This window comes from Penicillium chrysogenum (assembly GCF_028827035.1).
Source record: "Penicillium chrysogenum strain IBT 35668 chromosome Unknown utg000004l_segment0_segment0, whole genome shotgun sequence".
Lineage (NCBI taxonomy): Eukaryota > Fungi > Ascomycota > Eurotiomycetes > Eurotiales > Aspergillaceae > Penicillium > Penicillium chrysogenum.
Window position 1 is genome coordinate 384054 of NW_026622752.1, and position 19688 is coordinate 403741.

The 19688-nt window shown below is 49.6% G+C and overlaps 9 protein-coding genes across 9 annotated transcripts; 6 read left to right on the forward strand and 3 right to left on the reverse strand.

The window, feature by feature from the left end:
- Positions 1-260: 260 nt before the first annotated feature.
- On the reverse strand, positions 261-1553 carry N7489_006055 (M20 family metallopeptidase; the record flags this gene model as incomplete). The annotated part of the gene is made up of 1 exon (XM_056711805.1): positions 261-1553. One exon carries the CDS (start codon positions 1551-1553, stop codon positions 261-263), a length of 1293 nt encoding a protein of 430 aa, XP_056565520.1.
- A 1474-nt stretch (positions 1554-3027) lies between these two features.
- Positions 3028-6367, forward strand: N7489_006056 (putative NRPS-like enzyme; the record flags this gene model as incomplete). The annotated part of the gene is made up of 4 exons (XM_056711806.1): positions 3028-3306; positions 3362-3629; positions 3680-5856; positions 5975-6367. 4 exons carry the CDS (start codon positions 3028-3030, stop codon positions 6365-6367), a joined length of 3117 nt encoding a protein of 1038 aa, XP_056565521.1.
- A 162-nt stretch (positions 6368-6529) lies between these two features.
- On the reverse strand, positions 6530-8767 carry N7489_006057 (beta-galactosidase; the record flags this gene model as incomplete). The annotated part of the gene is made up of 1 exon (XM_056711807.1): positions 6530-8767. The coding sequence occupies one exon, from the start codon at positions 8765-8767 to the stop codon at positions 6530-6532; it is 2238 nt and encodes a 745-aa protein (XP_056565522.1).
- A 3130-nt stretch (positions 8768-11897) lies between these two features.
- Positions 11898-12896, forward strand: N7489_006058 (uncharacterized protein; the record flags this gene model as incomplete). The annotated part of the gene is made up of 4 exons (XM_056711808.1): positions 11898-11996; positions 12172-12258; positions 12331-12433; positions 12694-12896. The coding sequence occupies 4 exons, from the start codon at positions 11898-11900 to the stop codon at positions 12894-12896; spliced, it is 492 nt and encodes a 163-aa protein (XP_056565523.1).
- Positions 12897-12898: 2 nt separating this feature from the next.
- N7489_006059 (uncharacterized protein) lies at positions 12899-14452 on the forward strand (the record flags this gene model as incomplete). The annotated part of the gene is made up of 1 exon (XM_056711809.1): positions 12899-14452. The coding sequence occupies one exon, from the start codon at positions 12899-12901 to the stop codon at positions 14450-14452; it is 1554 nt and encodes a 517-aa protein (XP_056565524.1).
- A 1018-nt stretch (positions 14453-15470) lies between these two features.
- On the forward strand, positions 15471-15777 carry N7489_006060 (uncharacterized protein; the record flags this gene model as incomplete). The annotated part of the gene is made up of 2 exons (XM_056711810.1): positions 15471-15518; positions 15598-15777. 2 exons carry the CDS (start codon positions 15471-15473, stop codon positions 15775-15777), a joined length of 228 nt encoding a protein of 75 aa, XP_056565525.1.
- Positions 15778-15988: 211 nt separating this feature from the next.
- On the forward strand, positions 15989-16427 carry N7489_006061 (uncharacterized protein; the record flags this gene model as incomplete). The annotated part of the gene is given in 2 exon segments (XM_056711811.1): positions 15989-16276; positions 16293-16427. The coding sequence occupies 2 exon segments, from the start codon at positions 15989-15991 to the stop codon at positions 16425-16427; spliced, it is 423 nt and encodes a 140-aa protein (XP_056565526.1).
- Positions 16428-16439: 12 nt separating this feature from the next.
- On the forward strand, positions 16440-16705 carry N7489_006062 (uncharacterized protein; the record flags this gene model as incomplete). Its single annotated transcript, XM_056711812.1, has 2 exons — positions 16440-16531; positions 16561-16705. The coding sequence occupies 2 exons, from the start codon at positions 16440-16442 to the stop codon at positions 16703-16705; spliced, it is 237 nt and encodes a 78-aa protein (XP_056565527.1).
- Positions 16706-17605: 900 nt separating this feature from the next.
- On the reverse strand, positions 17606-19422 carry N7489_006063 (putative DNA 3'-phosphatase Tpp1; the record flags this gene model as incomplete). Its single annotated transcript, XM_056711813.1, has 8 exons — positions 17606-17976; positions 18043-18103; positions 18160-18296; positions 18385-18512; positions 18566-18871; positions 18931-19043; positions 19118-19275; positions 19332-19422. The coding sequence occupies 8 exons, from the start codon at positions 19420-19422 to the stop codon at positions 17606-17608; spliced, it is 1365 nt and encodes a 454-aa protein (XP_056565528.1).
- Positions 19423-19688: the final 266 nt, after the last annotated feature.

Sequence of the window (19688 nt, forward strand, 5' to 3'; positions counted from 1 at the left end):
TTTCCGTGCTTTTTCGTTTGCCCTCTGGCGAAACTTAGAAATGTATACAAACCTTCTGTACATGGCCGTTTTACCTTTCAGTAGATAATACTCCTTGTTCAGTGGAATATAGAGATAGCATTTCCTATATAAGGTCAAGCCACCTCCATTCTCTGTTGGGGACTCGAGATAACCAGGCGAACAGACCCAGTAGCTGAAATTATATACACACAGCACTAGATATCACACCCTTACCACGATGATATGCAACAAGACCCCGATCATACGGCCACCTCACCCTTCTCCTCTCTGTCCAGCGCAGCCTCAATCAACTTCTTATAACCAACCACGGCCTCCTTAATCTCGCGAATACTCAAGGCCTCATTATCACCATGAGCAACAAAGATACTGCCAGGCCCATACAAGTAACGCTTGGCACCAGGACCGACAGCCAGATTCGGCACATCAGTACCATAGTTAACAGTAGTGACATCAAACCCATCAACATCAACATCCAAATCCTGCGGCGGATAACACTCGCCATGCGAAACGAAGTCCAGAACAACCTCCGCCTCAGCATCCCGAACCGCCTTATCAACAGCCCGCTTGATAATCTCACGCGCCTCAGCAGGCGTACCAGCCGCAAGTCTCACAGCAACATCCGCCAACGCCTCAGAAGGAACAACATTCGTCGCGACGCCAGCGCGGATAAAGCCAATATTCAGCGTCGTCGGCCCGTACTTCGGGGATGCAGGCAAACCGCCCTCTTCGACGGGGATATCACCTAGCACATCGATGCGCGAGAGCGCAGGCAGAATAGCCGATACGGCGCTCTTGCCCAGCCACGGGTATCCTGAATGGGCGGCGCTGCCGTGAGCGAGGACCTTGAAGCCGAGCATGCCCTTGTGGCCGGCGACGAGAGCTGCCTCGGTTGGCTCGCCGAAGATGACGGTGTTGATGGCGTCCTTGGCGTTGAGAGTTGAATTTGAGAAGACTTTCATGCCGTCGCCGCCGATTTCTTCGCCGACAACGAAGAGAAGGCCGAGCTTGGCGTCTGGTTGTGTGTCTAGTGTTTCGAGGGTTGCGAAGACTTGAGCTGCGACGCTGCCCTTCGCGTCGACGGAGCCGCGGCCTGCTATTATGAGGTCCTCTGGGTCGAAGGTGGTGGTAGACTCGTCAGTGTTGGGCTGGTGCGTGGAGTATGGGATGAAGGGGGGAACGGTGTCAATGTGGCTTGTGAGGATGATTGAGGGGGGTTCTGTGTAGGATTTTGGAACGGCATAAATGTTGTAGCGGGTCTTTGTATTCTCCTGACCCTTCACCGGGGGCACCTCTTGCTTCACCACGCTGAAGTTCCTGGCCTCCAGGAATTGCGCAACGAAGAGACCGACATCGTGCTCGTTGCCGGAGATTGACTCGATCTCGACCAGGTCTCGGTGGAATGATAGTAGAGGTGAATCGTTTATTATATCATCTAGGTCTGCTTGGCTGTAGCTAGACTTGGAGGGCGAGGATGGCACGCCTAAAAGCTGTTGCTGAGGTGCGGGGTGCGGAGAAGCCTGAACACCAGACATGACGGCCGCGGCCGCGAGATACGAAGAGAACTTCATTGAAATATTGGAGTATAAATATGTTCCAATGGCTATGATCTTCTGTGTGCACAGCAATTGAATAACCCCGACACCCAGAAAGTCGAGTATTATACGACAGTAGCAGTAGGGCGAGGTCCGAGGTCGGAAACACCCGATTATATATGGTCACGTGAGCATATACTATAGCACAAAACGATACACATGTAGCTAGGCTTAGATATAGAATGGTTTGGATAGTTCCTATTGGAATTTTATTAGGTAGCGCTTGTTTGATTGTATGGTCGAAGTTGAATTGCCCCGATACGTATCAGGATGGGTCATTTCAGGTCGATATTCATCTGCAACTTCAAGATATATGCGGAGTATGCCCATACCTAGATGTGAAAAGGTACATGTGTAATTTGACTCAGGCTACCACATAGGAATCGCAGTTGCATAAGTATCTGGATGCCGGCGCATCACAAGCAATACCAACCTTACACCCGCGATATATCTCCAAAAGGATGTAAGAGTAATCAGGCTTTGAAAGAGACCAGGAATATCGGAAGTCGGGCGTTTCATTTCAGGAGCAAATTGCAGATACCTCGATAGAATCTAGTGAGATTGAGAGATTGTACATTTAAATCATTATGTGCATAGAACCACTAGCAAGTAGATGGTAGTCCTAAGCCGAAAAAAGAGGGGCTTATATCTAGCTAAGCTTTGCAATAAATAGCGAAAGAGATATGAGACCATTGTATACTCAGAGACATCTACATCGCATAGCCATGCATTGGTATCTGTAGATCAATGCCATACCAAGATCTCTTGTTACGTGCTTTTATATGAGGGATATTAATTGGAAACCTGATATGATGCGTGATTAGTTGGTCGACTATCGACTGGTCATAGATACAAACAGATAGGACAGTCATCCCAGTTTTGCATGATGATCTTTGGTAAAAACCATTAGTTCAGGCCATTGTTCCATGTCAGGCCCACCTGCTTTGAGACAATGACGTTCCCTGCTCGCATTCCCAACGTAGGCCGGCACCAATATTCCGGGAACATGGAGGGATTCGATCGTTATGAAGCGAAAACAAAGCATAATAATGCTTGGGCACGGGAATACGCCCCAAGTGGGGTGGAACTAGTGTCGTATAAGCAATGATCTACACGTTCATGCCAAGGTGATTCCCATAATGTATAAACTATATACGTTATACATGATATATAGTACATAATGACGATAATGAACAGTGATCTGCCATTTCGGTGATATCCCGAATCCAGATTACTTGGTCTTAATATTAGGTCGTTTCTTGGGAATAGATTGCGTATTTATATGGACTTTATACGCCCCTACAATGGGCAATTCCTAAGACATCGCATTGTTCTATTCAATACCTTCCCAGTATCCTACTGCATCATTTTGACTTGTTTACTGGCATCCAATTCATTTGATCCAAAACAAAACATGGAGTCTCATCGGAAAAGGCTGCTTGCGACAACGGTCGATGATCGTGCTGAAACCAATCCCAACCAACGATTTGCAGTTATTCCACAGGGATCGGAAATAGGGCATGGTTTCCAGGACCTTTCAATCAAAGATCTGGCACGGGCCGTAAACTCCATGTGTTGGTGGATTGAAAGCACCATTGGGCAGGCACAATCCCCAGAGACGTTGGCCTACATGGGAAGCAATGATGTGCGCTACTTCATGTTCATGCTTGCATGCCAAAAGACTGGATACCAGGTAGGGAATAAAGTCATTTAATCCGGAGCTAGAACAGTCGACCTAATTCTCGTAGGCCCTCTTACCTTCCACCAGGAACTCGGACGAAGCCCATGTTCATATACTGAAAGCGACAAACTGCACCAAGTTCTTTTTCAGCGAGGAGCGCCAGACACGAACTCGGGAGATCCAGAGACTTGATTCGGCATTGGATATCTTCGAGATCCCGACTATGAAGGAAATTCTCAGTGATGAGAGTGGTCTGCACCACTATTCGTACATCAAGTCTTATACCGACGCAGAGAATGACACAACTTGCATCATCCATAGCTCTGGAACGACAGGTAAATTCCATGAACATGTCACCGTGAACCCAAGCTAATTCCTGTTACAGGCATGCCAAAGCCGGTGTATCTCACCAACGGCTTCTTCATGACTTTCGATTCTATTTCTCATCTCGCAAAGCCGGCAGGTCGTCAGCCATCTATGTTCCACGATCTGGATCAAACTGAGCTGGTGCTGACTACGACACCTTTCTTTCATCTAATGGGACTGGCTGCACTTGTGTTCTCGGTGTGGTTCGAAGTTCCCACCCTTGTTGGCCCAGATAAGCCACTCTCCGTCGACCGTATGATAGAGCTGCTGCGCACTGCCCACCCGGCCGTCGCACTCTGCGCGCCCTCGATCCTGGAAGATTTGAGCTACTCCGACAAAGCATTAGCTTGTTTGAAAGAGCTCAAATCAGTCTACTTCGGTGGCGCACCTCTGTCCCTAGAGACCGGAGAGCGACTTCGCAAATCCACACAGATCATATCAGTAATTGGAAGCAGCGAGGCCGGCATAATCCCAGCGCTGGTGCCGGAGGATCCAGCTAACTGGGGCTACTTCGAATGGAATGAAGCCTACGGGATGGATATGCAAGACATCGGTGAAGGTGTATTCGAGATGGTCATTCCTCGACAGGAGAATGCTCGCGACTTTAAGGGCATTTTCCACACATACCCAGATCTCAATTTGTATCCAACCAACGATCTATACACCCCACACCCGACGAATCCCCGTCTGTGGAAGTTCCATGGGCGTAAGGATGATGTGATTGTTCTAAGCAACGGTGAAAAGTTCAATCCTGTCGGGATGGAGACTATTATCGAAGGACACCCGCTGGTTGGAAAGGCGGTGGTAGTCGGCCAGTCCCGTTTCCAAGCTGGGCTGCTCATCGAGCCGAGTCATGGCGGACCGGATATGGAGGCAAATTTCTTTATTGAGGAGATCTGGCCAACAGTGCAAGTGGCTAACCAGAGCATTGCGGCTCATGGCCGGGTGATGAAGAACAAGATCTGTTTCGCAATGAAGACTAAGCCATTCAAGACGACTCCTAAAGGTAGCGTGCAGCGCCGGGCTGTGCTTCGAGACTATGAGAAAGAGATCGATGCAATGTATGCCGAAGACCTCGAGAATGGCTTGGACCAGTGTCTGCCGGAGACGTTGGACCACGAGAGTGTTACAGAATATATCCGCCAGATTACTACGCGTGTTCTGGAGAAACCCAAGATCGCAGACACTCAAGACTTTTACTCTGCCGGTCTTGATTCTCTGATGACCATTCACCTCTCTCGGGTGCTGCAAAAAGGCATCCAGCTACGTCGGCCGGACGTGAAAGCAGGAGCCATCAGCGCGCAAACGATATATGGCAACCCAACAGTCGATCGATTGTCGCGAGCTGTAATTGCCATCTTAGATGGGAAATCTCAAGCTGGTATCCCGCGAGCTGAGAAGATCCAGTATCTGGTGGAAAAGTATACGTCCGACCTTCCAGCACGGGAAGTCTACCCTCAGAATGGATTAAATCTTCCCTCGACCGTGATACTGACTGGTTCAACCGGCTCACTGGGAACTTATCTACTGCATTCTCTGCTGAGCAGCTGTTCCATCACTAAGGTTTACTGCCTCAATCGTTCGGATGCCGAATCACGGCAGAAGAGAAGCTTCGAGGAGAAAGGATTGTACCTTGGCGCAAACGACTGGAAAGACAAGGTCGAATTCCTACAAGCCTCATTTGGAGAACCACGATTTGGCCTAAACGAGATCAAGTACCAAGAACTTCTCGACTCAGTTGACACCATCATCCACAACGCCTGGAAAGTCGACTTCAACCATTCCGTTGATTCCTTTGAGGACACTCACATCCAGGGTGTGCGGCGCTTTATAGACTTTAGCTTGAGCAGCCGCAGCAACGCTCATCTTCATTTCATCTCCTCAATCAGCACGGTAGGCGCTTGGACCGCAGAAATGGGAGCTCCGATCCCAGAAGAACCGATGGCAGACATTGCGGTAGTTCTCCCACAAGGCTACGGCGAATCTAAGCACATTGCCGAGCGCATCTGTGTCGAGGCCTCGCGACGATCTCATGTCCCCACGTCGGTGTATCGTGTCGGACAGATCGCCGGGCCGACCAGCGCACAAGGACAATGGAATCCGCAGGAATGGCTGCCGACTATCATTGCGACGTCGAAAGCGATGGGTAAAATCCCCAGCCGACTCGGCTCGGCCGCGGTCGATTGGGTGCCAGTGGTAAGCTCCCCGAAGACGAGCACTATATATTGACCAGCTCAAAGAGCCGGACAGGAATCGTGAAAAAGAAAAGGAGAGGACCTGCCGCTGATCTCACTTTCTGACATGCTTTATTTAGGACACTTTATCCAATATCATAGTGGAGATTGTCAACACACGTCATAGCTGCTCACCCGAAGGACGGCCTGCCGTGTTTCATCTCACGAATCCCGAACGGGCACCGTGGTCGTCGTTGATCCCGGCAATCCAGAGCCAGTATGCGGTCGAGCCAGTTGCGTTTTCCGCGTGGATTGCCGAGCTGGAAAGTATCACAAATCCCAGCAGTGCGGATATTGCCTCGAAGCCTGCGCTCAAGCTGCTGGGTTTCTACCGTGGGCTGCAAGACGAGGGTAGTGCCTTGTCTGTGGCGTTGGATGTCGGACGGTCGAAAGAGGCAAGCGCCAGCATGAGAACACTAGGTCCAGTCTCTGCCTCGTTGATGCAAAATTGGCTGCAGCAATGGCAGTTTTGATTAGATTGAATTATATATTATCTTCAAGAATAGATTTATGTGTATGCCCAAGACTTTGTATTGATGAGCTGCTATCCTGAGCTGTGGTCTGACCTGCCAGGCAACCACACGCACTCCTCTCACATTCAAACCATGTAACCACAGGCAAAACATGCCCTCACCTCAATTTTGCACATTCTTCAGCCTCCAAACAGCTATATCAGCCGAGGCAATCTCAGAATCATCCCCACCTATCAGCAGCTCAGCACCCTCGATCACAGGAATGCTCACAGGTTCTAAACCATAGTTGAACACCCAGAGCAAGGGCCCCCTTTTTGCAAACCGCAGCATAGGTCCAAGGTCATTGCTACTATCCGCTTGCCGTCCCGCAAAATCGGTTATCCTTGCCGCATTAGCGACATCACCCAGATATGACACGAGCACGTCGACAGAAGGATTAAAGCCAAGGTAATGCAACCCATCCATTGAGCAGGCAGCTGGCTGACCCGGACGATGTGACGAGGTGTATGTCATTGCTACATTGCTCGTACGACCTTCCCGTTCACAGACCACCCACTCCTCCCAGCCTGAGATATTGAACTTCTTTTCCCCATAGGCGACGCCGCTACCGGCATAGCTCGGCGGGGTCTCCACGCGGGTGACTCGCATCGGTAGGCGGTCCCGGAGTGGACCTCTCGAGGGGTTGAGACCAGGAGCATAGCTGAACGTAGCTGTTTTAGAGCCAGTGTGCGGCCCGAAAACGACAGGGCCGTTGTAATCAGCCAGTGCTTGATTGAATGTTTCGGGGATAATGGGCAAACTCGGCACGACAACGAGCTTATAGCCGTCAATTGGTTGGTCGGGGCCAATAACATCAACGGAAAGCCCGAGGCGGCGGAGAGCGGAATAGAACTTATAGACAATGTCCATATACTTGACAGCTGGGTTCAAATAGCTGGAGGATTTAGGATCCCACTCCCCGCTGTACGGCTCGATAGCCCAAACCTGGGAAGAAACATAGTCGAATATGAGGGCCACATCTGCTTGGTGCTCCTGTTCTTCATCGGTACTGAGTCCATCCCTTAACTTCGGTAGATCTTCATTTATCACGGTTTCAAGCTCGAGGAAGCCTTCGTCTGCGGCACCGTCCGGGATAAATAGACCAGACAGCGTCTGCTCTTGTGCGTAGGGGACCTGACGCCACCGGAAATATGACACTATATCACCGAAACCTGCGTACGTCTCGTGCGTCCAGAGTCGCACCATACCACTCAACGGAGATACCCGGTAAGGACTCCAATTCAGAACGCCGGTTTGCATCTCCATGACGCCGAATGGCCCGGATGTTCTATTGTATGCGGCACCCGCAACACCGCGGTAGAGAGCGTGGTGCAGCGCCTGCCAATCCGGTAAACCAGTGCGCAGATATTGAGCTTGATCTTCTAGAGAGAGCCACGAGAAAGAATCCGGACCAGAAAGCGGATACTCGTCGAACGTCGTGAGGTCGAGTCCCACCTCACGCGAGAACTTGAAGTGATCGAAATCTGTGAAACCCATCATGAAATTGTGAGTGATGAAATGTGTTGGCGCATATTGCCTCAAGATTTCCGACTGTTCCCGCGCGAATTCAATTACCATGTCTGAGCTGAATAAGTACCAATCGAGAGCATGGTCAGGCTGTGTCGTGTAGACTTCCAAAAATGGCGGCTGAATCACATCAAAGCTGGTATATTGGTTTGACCAAAACACACGGCCCTGGGCAGCGTTGAAATTATCGATAGTGCCATACTTAGTCTGTAGCCATGTCTGGAATCGCCTGATGGCGTTATGATCGTAGCTTTGCACGGTACCATGACATCCGAACTCGTTGTCCAGTTGCCAGCCCGCTACGGCGGGGTGGTTGCCGTACCGCTCAGCCAATTTTCGCGTGATCTTTTGGCTCAGTAGACGATAGTCAGTCGAGGATGTGCTATAGCCACGGCGTGAACCGAAGAGCAGTGTGGTATTGGTGTTATCTACAAAGCTGACGTCGTACTTCTCCGTGAGCCAATTAGGCGGAGTTGCCGTGGGCGTCCCAATGATTGCTTTAAGTTGATATCGACCGAGCAGCTCCAGAGTCTTATCGAGGAGGGTGAAATTGTATTGCCCCTCAGTCGGTTCTAACATGGACCAGTCGAACTCGTTTACTCGCACAAACGATAGGTTGGCATCTTGCATCTGAGCAATATCAGACTCCCACATTTGTTCCGGCCATTGCGACGGGTAGTAATCGACAGCCAAATGAGTCCCGCGCGGCCAGCGATCGAGGGAGGGCCCGAGCGATGACTCGTCTTCCGATAGTCCTGATGTTCGACGATGAGTTACGGCACCGACAGCACAAGCAGCAAGTGCGGCAGGTGCCACTAATAGGCGAAGGAGCATAGTCACTAGTCACAGAGAAACAAAGGAAGCCAAAGGACTGGTTTGGTTCCTGGGACTTGCAGGCTCTCCATGATTGCTGTACTACCTCATCTATATACGTATATTGTCCACCGGTTAATATAGAGAATCGGAGATATCGCCATTGTTATGCGGGGGTGGCGTGCTGATCGCGGGGAAAGTGAATATATAAGTTAACTAGTGCCATGTTAGCTTTCTTTGCGACATTAACACTGGAGAGTCCCAGATATGATCCACTTGACGATCAGCAGAGACTATACTCCAAGTGCTATCTATCTCCGTGTCTGGCTAAATAATCCACCAGTATGCCAAAACCTACTAATCGAAGAAGCAGGCCGGCTTGATTTAGACTTTAGGGTATTACGGTTGATATAGTCCCGTCGGTTAATATAGGTCTGTCGGTTATGGGTCTATCGGTTGATATACTCAACTGCAGGGAAAGTCAAGACTACTGCATATCAGCCAACTCTAGATCATTGGGAGACAGCTGTACACACTCTCTCCCTGCATATTGATAAATTTGGATCTGGGCAAAGAATGCCGTGTCCCTCGCGAAGAGTCGCTGACATCTATTTAAAACCAGCTGGTAGCTCTTACTCAAGTCTTTCCCTAAAGCTCCATCTACTAACGCAGCATAGGTGCGGTCCAGATGCGCTACTTGGGATCATCCACAGCTCGAGAATGTCTGAACGAGACTTGTTGCTTGATTCATGTTCTCATTTAACACATTGACCAAGAACATACTGTCCCGCTTGAAGAAAGCAAGTCTCGTGACGCTGCCGCAATGCTGAACGCAATGTTCTGTTCTCTTTTTCCTCACACGAGTGAGCAGTCGCCAGTGGAGCATATTCTGGCATGCTGTGCCAGTTTCACTGGACTTAAAGTCGGTCGTTTCGAAACATCCCATTGTGACGTACGCGAAGACCGTGAGAATCCGCCACAAACCTGGCTCGTGAGCTAACATACTCAAGAGGAACTTCAAAACACTACGTGATGTTACCCCCGAACGGTCAGGCAATCCAAAGGGATGTATATATGCTGTCTAATCCGACTTATCGAAGAGTATCCAGGATACTGAATATAACATTTAAAGCCCACCGAACCAGGTCAGAAGTTTGATTGTACTCTGACCCTTTGTCTCCGCTTCCAGGATCAGAGTGAAATGACGGTCTAGCAGAAAGGTGCGGCATCAAGTTTGCGCTTTAACTGGGCTTTCTTAGCTACTCCAGTGCAGTACAGCCCTAATAGCGCCAAGCTAAGAGTCTGGATTGCACCGTTTGAACACAAGAGGAATAATTTATGCAAAGGTCGATTAGCATCAACCTTGACTTGGAGATCCCTATTTATTGTGTATTTTGCAAGTCTGAAGGTCCCTTAGGGCCACCTTCTACCTTCGTAGTAAGGTGGTATGGACCTCGGACCTGAAAATCTATATTTCTATCATACCTCTGACATGCTATCAAGCCAACTTATGAAAACGTAGGCCCTACAAATGATCCACAACTCCGATGTGTATCATAGGATCCTAGGCCTGGAGAGGTAAGTTGCACCATAGTCTGATCACCAGCCTAGGCGTAGTACCTCTTGAAGTACGCTCGAACCATCTGAGCGAATCGAGAAAGGCTCGAGAACTTCAAACGCACAAGCCGAGGTTGTCGACCTCGGGACGAGGCCTTGATCGGAGGGGGCACCTATCACCTCGGGGCTATGGTCCCTAGCTGAGACTAGGGCCTGGCGTATACCGCTGCAGCGACTTTGCTACCTGGGCAGTTAATTGTTCTTATGTGATCAATGTATGAGATCACGTGAGTGACGACCCCTCAATTACATCGCTACCTACAACATCTACAACACGTATGTAGGTACATATGTATATTCCAGCTAGACAAAATACATCAGAATGCTTCATACCAGCGATAGCTATACCACCACTAACTAGAGCTTTCGTTTTGTTGAATATAACCTACCCGTGATCGGAAAACCTTCCAATCCTCCAGGGCTCCAGGGCTTAAATGGGTGATTACCTCAGAAACCCACAGCGATAAGGTTTTTTTTTCGCTTTGTCATTTTGTTTTGCCTTTTGCCGCGTGGCGATGATTGGCCACCCAAGCTAGCCGACCCAACCTATCCCATTTTGGGCTACAGTGTGGTCTTTTCTGTCCGAGTGACATGCAGGGACGCCTAGCGAGAGATAGGATCGCAGAGATCTCCAGGGACAGAAAGAAGAAAGAAAGGACCTGATATATCACAATAATCGACAAGTGAAGAATAAAAGTTGACTTGTCAAGCAAGTCCCGTCGAAAACCCGTCGGGCTTGTACAAACCCGAGAATCCACCTCGGTTGCTGCGCCAAGGCTCGCCTCACGCCCCCAAAGGCACACCCGGCGGGCAATGGCAGTGGCGCCAAACACCATGGCTTGCCTTTTCCCCTCCGCGCCTCACCAATCATTATGGAAGAATGGAATGTTCCCCGAATTCGCCGAGAACGTTGGGTGGTTTGGGCCATGTGGACCTGACGTCTAGTGCCAAAGGCGAAGGGATTTGGGGTTTCTATTCTATGTACTTCCCTCCCACGGTACGTAGGTACCTGATGGTCACTCCAGGACTATGATTGGATGGCAGTTTGCAGTTTTCTCCTCTTCTAGTATCACTGTTGTTGTATGTAGTAAGTAGTGCTCTAATGTCTGTCGCAGTCCAGGTCTAGTTCGGAGTTCGCACAAGTTATCGTAGGACGGAGCACCAATATTATATCTCGCCGTGCCCTACAGAATTTCGAACCGATAGCCCTCCATTGTGCTACCCTACTCGTCATACTCGGACAAAGTTCTGACCTCTACGGGACGGGACCTTGTCCGCAGTTGCTCAACGTTGTCGGAGCTCTAATACAAACGGGGTGGATGCACCAGCCCGTGTATACAACATAGAATGGGGATGGGTATACCCAGTGGTTATTCTGGGCCAAATGAGAATCGAGTGCTCCATACGGCATACGTACTACAGGTAAACAGACAACTGGATAAATAAGGATAATAAGCGGGTGTGTCCAACACCTTTTTCTCCCGAATCTATAGAGCGAATCAGAACCGATCGACTGGGTCGAAATGGCATCATAATGGTTCCCCTCTTGAACCCACTTCAGTCTAGATTGCCGATCGCACACACAACTGGATTTTGTACCCAATTGAGGAAAGGGTCCTGGAAGGGTATCAATGTCGAACATTGGGCTACACAGCATATCTGTGTAGCCGTTGGGGGTGGTTTGAAAAACAATCGAATTAGATGGGATCATACATAAATAAATACTAGGATCAAATAATAATAATAAGATAATAATAATAAAAAAAGAGTAAAGAACCCTTCCAGACTCTTAAATACCATGGTTCAAGCAATGTCATCCACCGGAACTCGGCGGAGCAAACCTTGGGAATATGTTTGGATCGGCGAGTTTAGCCAGTTCCATGGTTCAAGTTGAGGTTAGTCAACTTTTTTCTCTTTGGGAATTCGATGGAATTCTCCACTAACGGTTGTTTGGAAAGTCTAGACAGTCAGTTCTCTGTCTGATCTCTGATTTCTCACACATCCTCTCTCTCTCTCTATATCTCTCTCTCTCTATCTTCATCTCCTCGCATCTATCCAAAAAGGGCCAAGGTAGAGAATCTGTACTACCCAGGATCTCCCTGTTCGCTTAGTCCGTTTGCCGATTGTAAGCAAAAGCACCGAAACCTCTCTTTCTGCCCAGCCAGTTGATCTCAACTTGTTTGGTCCACGTCGCTCGGTGGAATTCGTTTTCTTTTTTCCTTTTTTCCATTGTATTTCTGAATTTACGTATTTTTGGACTGTTTCCTGCCTGGACGATAATCATTTGCATTTCCCATCTTCATCGGATGCTAACTGGCCCTTGACATCAGTTCCCGCGTTTCCCGGACTATTACTACACTCTTTCTCTCATCACACCGCCACGTCCTTTCCCGCCCAAAGGCCATTAGGGAATGACTTGTTGAAATTGGAGCGCTGCCTCTTTATCTTGTGGTCACCCCTCACATCCAATGCTGAACTGCAACCATCCCCTATATACCAGCCACCCCGTCCACCAGCGGCGCTCACCTTGTGAGAATGTACAAACTGTCTCAAATAATCGACGCGACACGAGAAAGTCTCGACGCGGACTCATCCACACGCCAGCCGCATTCCTCATTGACTATTAATACCTCCGCGCCGGCCTCGCCTGCCATCTCTTTGTTCTCCGCGGGCCACAACCGGGTCTCCAGCTCTGTCTCTTCCCTCGTGTCTTCATCGGGTCTGGGGAATTCAATGGAAAGTCCCAGTCGGAGTCATTTGACCGGAGTCAAGGAAGAGGAATGTACGCGCGACTCGTTGGAAGATCATTATTTCCGTATGTGCCAATCGCCACCGCGAAAACTCCCCGGTCATACTGCAGTGGCTAACCTAGACTTTCCTGTAGAGCATTTTGACTCCGGCATGTCCGCGGAAGAGTCATACTTTGCTCCTATGCATAACTCGGATAGTTACGATCTGAGCGATACTGGCATGGAGACTGCCCCATCACCGAAAAAGAGACGCTCGGGCTCAGAAAGCGCGTCGTTTAAGGGCGTCTCGCGCATTAACTCGCACATCTCGACCATGTCGGCACGGTGGAAGAATAAGCGATCCTCCAGTGGCGCAGAAGGCGATATTTTCCCGGATGATCTACGATCGCGCGCGAACTCGGCGGCCTCCTCCGCCTTGGCAAGCCCTATCACTGGCTCCATGCCCATGAGCCGGGTCGATTCTATCCCCCCTTCTCCCGCGCGAACGATCTTCGAGGAACGCCTGAGCGAGTCCGGCACGCGCCCAATCGATATCACCCGAGCGAACAGTCTCAGCCAGGATGACAACGATGTGCAGAAAGCGACGACCCCTCTCCTGCCACCGTTCATGGGAGACGACCCAACCAGCGTTGTGGCATCCCGTGTCCAATCGCCCTTGCAGTCTCCGTCCGTCGCAGACGCGAGCGAACCGCACTTTAACCATAATGTGACCTCGGACCCGCGGTTTATGGGAATTCCTCCCTCGCCACCACTCTCGTCTAAGCCTTCCGTGGCCTCCTTCAATCGGCCCCGAGCCAGCACCGTGCGCACAGTCTCAGGCGACGCAACTCCCCTCGTCCTCTCTGATCCCAACGATGAGTGGGCCAACAAACTCGGCCATGCCAACTTCACCATCACGCCTGAGCCTTACGACCCTGTGGTTTGCGATATCGGCAATTTCCGACAGATGCGTGCAGACTGGGACATTGCGCGTTGTAACTTTGCCAAGCACCTTGTCCGCACCGGTGAACACTACGGCGTTACCTCGAACATCTACAAGCTCACCATCGAGAAATGGGAATCAATCAACCGCGAGTGGGCAACGCAGCACGAGGCCATGCGTGACCAGCTTAGTGCTGTAGATGGTGTTGCTCTTACGCTCACCCAGTCTAATATGCACCCCTGCCAGCAAGTCCGCATCCCCCGTCTGCATGACAACGACAAGTTCCCCGACATGGGGGATGAGGATATTGTCGGCCCAATGACTGTGGCACCGGCTACGGAGATTGCAGGTCCCTGCCGTTCTGAGAAAAAGAGGAATCTCTTCCGCTTTTTCCAGGACTTGGTCTCCCGGACTTGAGACCTGATTCATTTCGTTAGGCTCTTGTCTTTTTTCTTTTCTTTTCTTTTTCTCATCTTTTCAAGCGATCTGCAACGATAATGACGATAGACTATTCCCCGCGCGCCTTGCGTTGACTCGTTCAATCTCGCCCGCACTGTTACGACTAATGTCTCTCTTTTCACCCTTTTTTGGAACTTTTGTTTTATAATGACTCTCATGACTCACGATCCGGTCAGCGACTACTGTTCTCGCCCCGAATCATGCCATTCCTTTGTCTATATCCCGAGTCTTGTCTCTTTAGGGGGGTTATATTTTCTTCCATTTCTTGGTCCTGGATGTCTTGATTTCCATTCAACAGCCGACAAGCAAGAACAAGAACGAAGAGTTAACCCCCCAACCTGACTGGGTGTACACCCTTCCTTTCCTTTTATTCTGTTTCCATTATATACTATACCCCCCATACACCATGTCTACCTGCCGTTGTACCCCATAGACTTCAACCCTATCCACCCACATCTCTGCTCCACAGCAGACAAAAGCGAAAAACGCATCTGAAAAAAAAGTACCATGTTTCTATATGTATATATCCGGCTTGTTTTCCGCTATGGCAGCTTACAATACGCATATGATTATCATATGCACATGTCTATAATTACATCTACCTTCACATCTACATCTACTCCCCAAATGAACATAATCCTATGAGATACCGTACATGTCACTGGAAGGGATGACACGGTGCATAATAGAATCCTCATGGAGACACTATGATGTACTATCCATGTTAAAGCGGGTATATGAGTCACATGTACAATAAGACGGTGGAGAGAGGAAGTGAGCTGTTAGTGGGTCGGCCACGTTGAGAAGCTACCGCTATTTCGAAGGGACTTTTTGCTTACAGTGGGCTTTTGATACGTAGACTTGTACAAGTATATGATCCACTGGAAACATGTCTATATTGGGACATTGGGCTTAGTGCGCTGGTTCCTGTACCTGCGCCTTGGCTTGGCAAGGAGTGTGTACCTTTCACTTCAACATGCCACTCCAAGTCCGAGATACAGGTGCTCTCAAATCATACGATGCCGTGTGCAATGACTCCATCTATTCCCTCAATTTATGTGCATGTATCCAAATGTACCTTATTGCCTTATTTCCCAGGACAGATTCCGGAAGAAGAATGGCTTTATGAGGACATAGATCTTCAATGTGTCCGACGAGCACATAGAGCAACAATCCAAAAAGCGCTCCGATTGAACGTCGAGGAAGGAGTTCCTCGCAACCAGGTAGAAGAACTAGCTGATCCAAATCGCCTTGAAAGGAATGACGATTCCGCCAGAGTATGAACCTCGTTTCCCCGGAAAAAAGGTGCCTGCAGCGTGACCCATACAATGCTCGTCAAAGGCCTCTATATCCAGCCCATGATCGAATATGTCGGCGATAAACTAGATATCGAACGAGATCTACAAGGCCAGACCTTATTCCTCACAGCCTGCCAAAGCAAAATAGGCCTGGACGGCGCAGTCGATGGCTTCTATACTGGCCTCTGATTCTGTAATGTTCCCAGGAATCTGCGATAACCCATTCCAACAAGCAGACAAACCATGGAAGGAATTCGAGTGTCAGGGAAGTACTGCAATCTGTACGGGGCAGACTTTACTCGAATTCTTCGTAGCCCGGGGAGCAGATCTGCTCGCGGTCGACAATTACGGACAAAACGCCCTCCGCCATCTTCTTAGCTGTTTCAATCGTGCGACCGGCTACGGGCCCCCGGTTATCGATATCTCGCTTAAGTATTTACTTCAGAACTGTCCTATATTGGTAAATCAAGTTACGACGTATGGGGTGTCTATACTCTTAGTCTAAAGAGAGTGCTCCATCTACCATTACCCAATACGAAACCGTTGTTTACGAGCTTCTCGCTGTGGGCGCAGATCCGCTGGTTCATGATACCATGGAAATACCGTCCTCTACTACCTCGGCGGGACTGTGCTAGGCGAGTGTCCTAATGGGCGAGGAGCAAAGACATCTACTTCACGTGCTCATAGACCGCGGAGTTGACGTGAAGGCACGGAATGAGCACGGTGTCTTCATGACAGGGTATGACTGTATATACGAAGCATTCGAAGACTTCGGTTCTTCCGTTCTATTGGCAATGAAGTCCTCGAGGCTTTTGAGAAAGCGGGCTATGATATTATGGCGATGATGGGGATGGATAGTCGGTTTTGCATCTGGTGGCTGGTCTCCTGTCTTATCGTACCAATTCGTAGTTGAGATTTCTGGCTTCTCCAAGATAGAGAGGACTTGATCCCATGGCTCAAGCTATGAATGGGCGGGCTCCTGTTGATATCGCGAGAAAAATTCAGTACGACTATCTCTACAAGTGAGTGAGGTGGAACTTTAGTTATCAAATTTACAAAGTAGAATACCGACATGAACAGCTGGAGTGGGCTTCTGATACATGAGTCTTGTATCATCCGTCTGAGACATGTCCATATTGGGACATTGAGGTCGGTGCCGGTGCCGGTGCCTGTATCTGCCTGTGCCTTGTTGGGAAAGATTTTTGTCTCGATATTTCCAAGGTTGGTCTTGATAGGTGAGCCAGAGTCATATTTTCGGATTCGGATTGCGTCAGCTGGATCCAGTCGAGTGGAGGTGTCGCTAGGCAACAATGGAGTGTACCTAGATTGTATTGAGGGTTGTGTTTGGGTCCGATATATTGATTACTATCAAGACTACATGACGTACACATACCTATAATATCTACACGTAGTTATGTAGGTCTAATTATGCGCCAACCTCGGGAGGATGTAGGTCACGTCTGAAATGGGCATGAGCCGGTCGGGGAGCACGATAATGAGCTTTGCTATGGCATACACAATAATCCTATACCCCTCCTTCAGGGTCCACCGCAGAGCTGAGAATGCTTGGATCTAAGATTATCACAGAACCGAGACATGCATTGACCCAGTCGAGATCAACATCCGCATTTTTGAGGTCAGGGAAACCCCGCCAACAGGCAATAGGTCTGTGGATACGAGCCTTGTTTCAGCTTCAAAGGATGCAGATAAAGAGATCAACATAGAGATCAGCACAAGGCAGCCAAATGTAATAAGCCACAGGACGTGAGTAGTAATTGGTAGGCGTATATACCAGTCCTGGTCATTGGTACTTTCAAACCCAGTACTGGCCCCAAAGACCCTTCGCCTCTTCGCTGCCGTGGAATTGGAACTCGACTGGGATGATATCATCAAATCCCTCGTCCAGCGTTGGTGCGCGGAAGCGGCGGGCGAAGTCGCCGAAGGCGATGCCGGGAAGGGAAGTTCGGGATTCGGGGTTCTGGTTGGGATAAGAACGAGGACGAGATGAAGATAGAGATGGGACATTGCGAATACATACCAGTTCTTTGTTGGAGGCTCGGACGGCGTTGTTATGTCGGCATAGTTCTGGTGTCGAGATAAATTGTACGCAACGGATGGGGATGCTAAGCTCTTTTGCCAGAGTTGTCCAGTGAGCTCGCGTTTCGGGGTCCGCATTGGTGTTGTCTAGACGGTAATCGAGTTAGATCGTTTGGAACTGAAGCCAATGTAGAAATAAAAGCCACGACGTACCGACTGCCACGGACTTCTTGGCCTCCAAGTACTCGCGGGCGACCTTGAGGCATTTTGGACGCTGTTGTCCATTAGCATTCGATTCCAGTTTCATTCCGAAATATTTATGACTCGTACCGTCTTGAGAATATCTTGGTTGACTCGTTCATAGCCTAGAGGCTCCAAGTGGTTCCAGTAGAAAGTGGACTTCCCGGCGCCTGGGCTGCCGCAGAAGATAACAAGTTCAAGTGGGTGCTTGCGAGTAAAGGGTTTGGCTGTGATGAAGACCCGTCAACAGTCCGCCAGAGGTGGGTTTCTTGCGGGGAATGTCAAGTTTATTGGAAGTAACAAGACAGCACATACCCGGCTCTTCCAGATCCGTCTTTACGAAGGACATAGGGTCAAAGCCCATCGACGCGGGCTCCGTGATCTGCCCGAGGAAGAATTCCTCCGGGGTCTTGAATGGCATACCGATGTTGGTAGCAAATCCCCTAGAGCCGAGATATCAGACATTGTCACAACATACAACAGTTATGATGCTTACCGATCCACAGCTGAATGGTCACCTGGCCTCCCAGCTGCATCACCGACGAAAACGGACGCGGGCAAGTCAACACCTGCAACGTCGAGGTCATAGTCGTCCAGGAACTCGTGCCACATCCCGAGACGGGGTTTCCTATATTCAGGGTCTGTGGTGGCTGCGTAGACGCTGACAGGGAAATCCAGTTCCGTCATGACAGCGGTCATCTTTTCCTTGAAGTTCGACAGACTTTTTGAGTCACTCCGTCCACCCTTGATATCCTTCTGGACGCTGATCTTCTTTTGGTTGGAGAAAATCACCACTTGGCAGCTGTCAGGGTATAAGCTCGAGTGAACCCAACTAATCCCATACTCCAAGTCTGGACATACCCTTCAGCATTGAGCTCCTTCAGTCGACCCGGGACTTTGGCATTCCACCATTGCCAATCAGTGGCAGACTTGGGGAAGACATTGCCCGATTTGGTTTTGATCAAGGTTGAATCCTGTATATTGACGTTAGTAGGGCCCTGCTATCTCTTGATACTGCCTATTCTAGCGTTCGGTTTCAACCACTTACCAAATCAAAACCAGCGATTCGGCGCTGTTTCCCCGTGGGAGGGACGGCCTTGCCCGTTATTTGCTTTCCAATGACAACACTCGTGCCGATGACGCGCCATGTGATCGGTTCGGGCTTCTTTTGCGAGGCCGGGGTGAAGAAGTTTGCCGCCGACTTCTCTGTGGGTTGGTTTCTATTAGTGGGTGCAACACGTTGTTTGATAGGAAAGACTCACTGGTCACCGTCGAGTCAACCTTCCGGCGCAATGGTGGTGGAGAGATGGCTCGGGTGGGGGAGGCGCTTCTCTTGGCTGCCCCCTCGGCCATTCTGACAGCTCTAGCAAGTGAAAACGTGGTGAAGGTTTTATGGGTGGATTTGGGTGTGTGTGGGTTGATTCGATCGGTTTTCGCTGTGAGTTGCAGTCGCATCCGAGATATGGTTGGACGCGCCGAGACGCGGGAGGAATCACGAAGTCACATGTTCGTGAACATTTAAAGTGAACATTCTACAGCCAGATGTGTGATATGTTCAAATGATAATATATTTAACAAAAGAAATGGACAGAAGGACGTTCTCCTAAGAAAGAAATCAA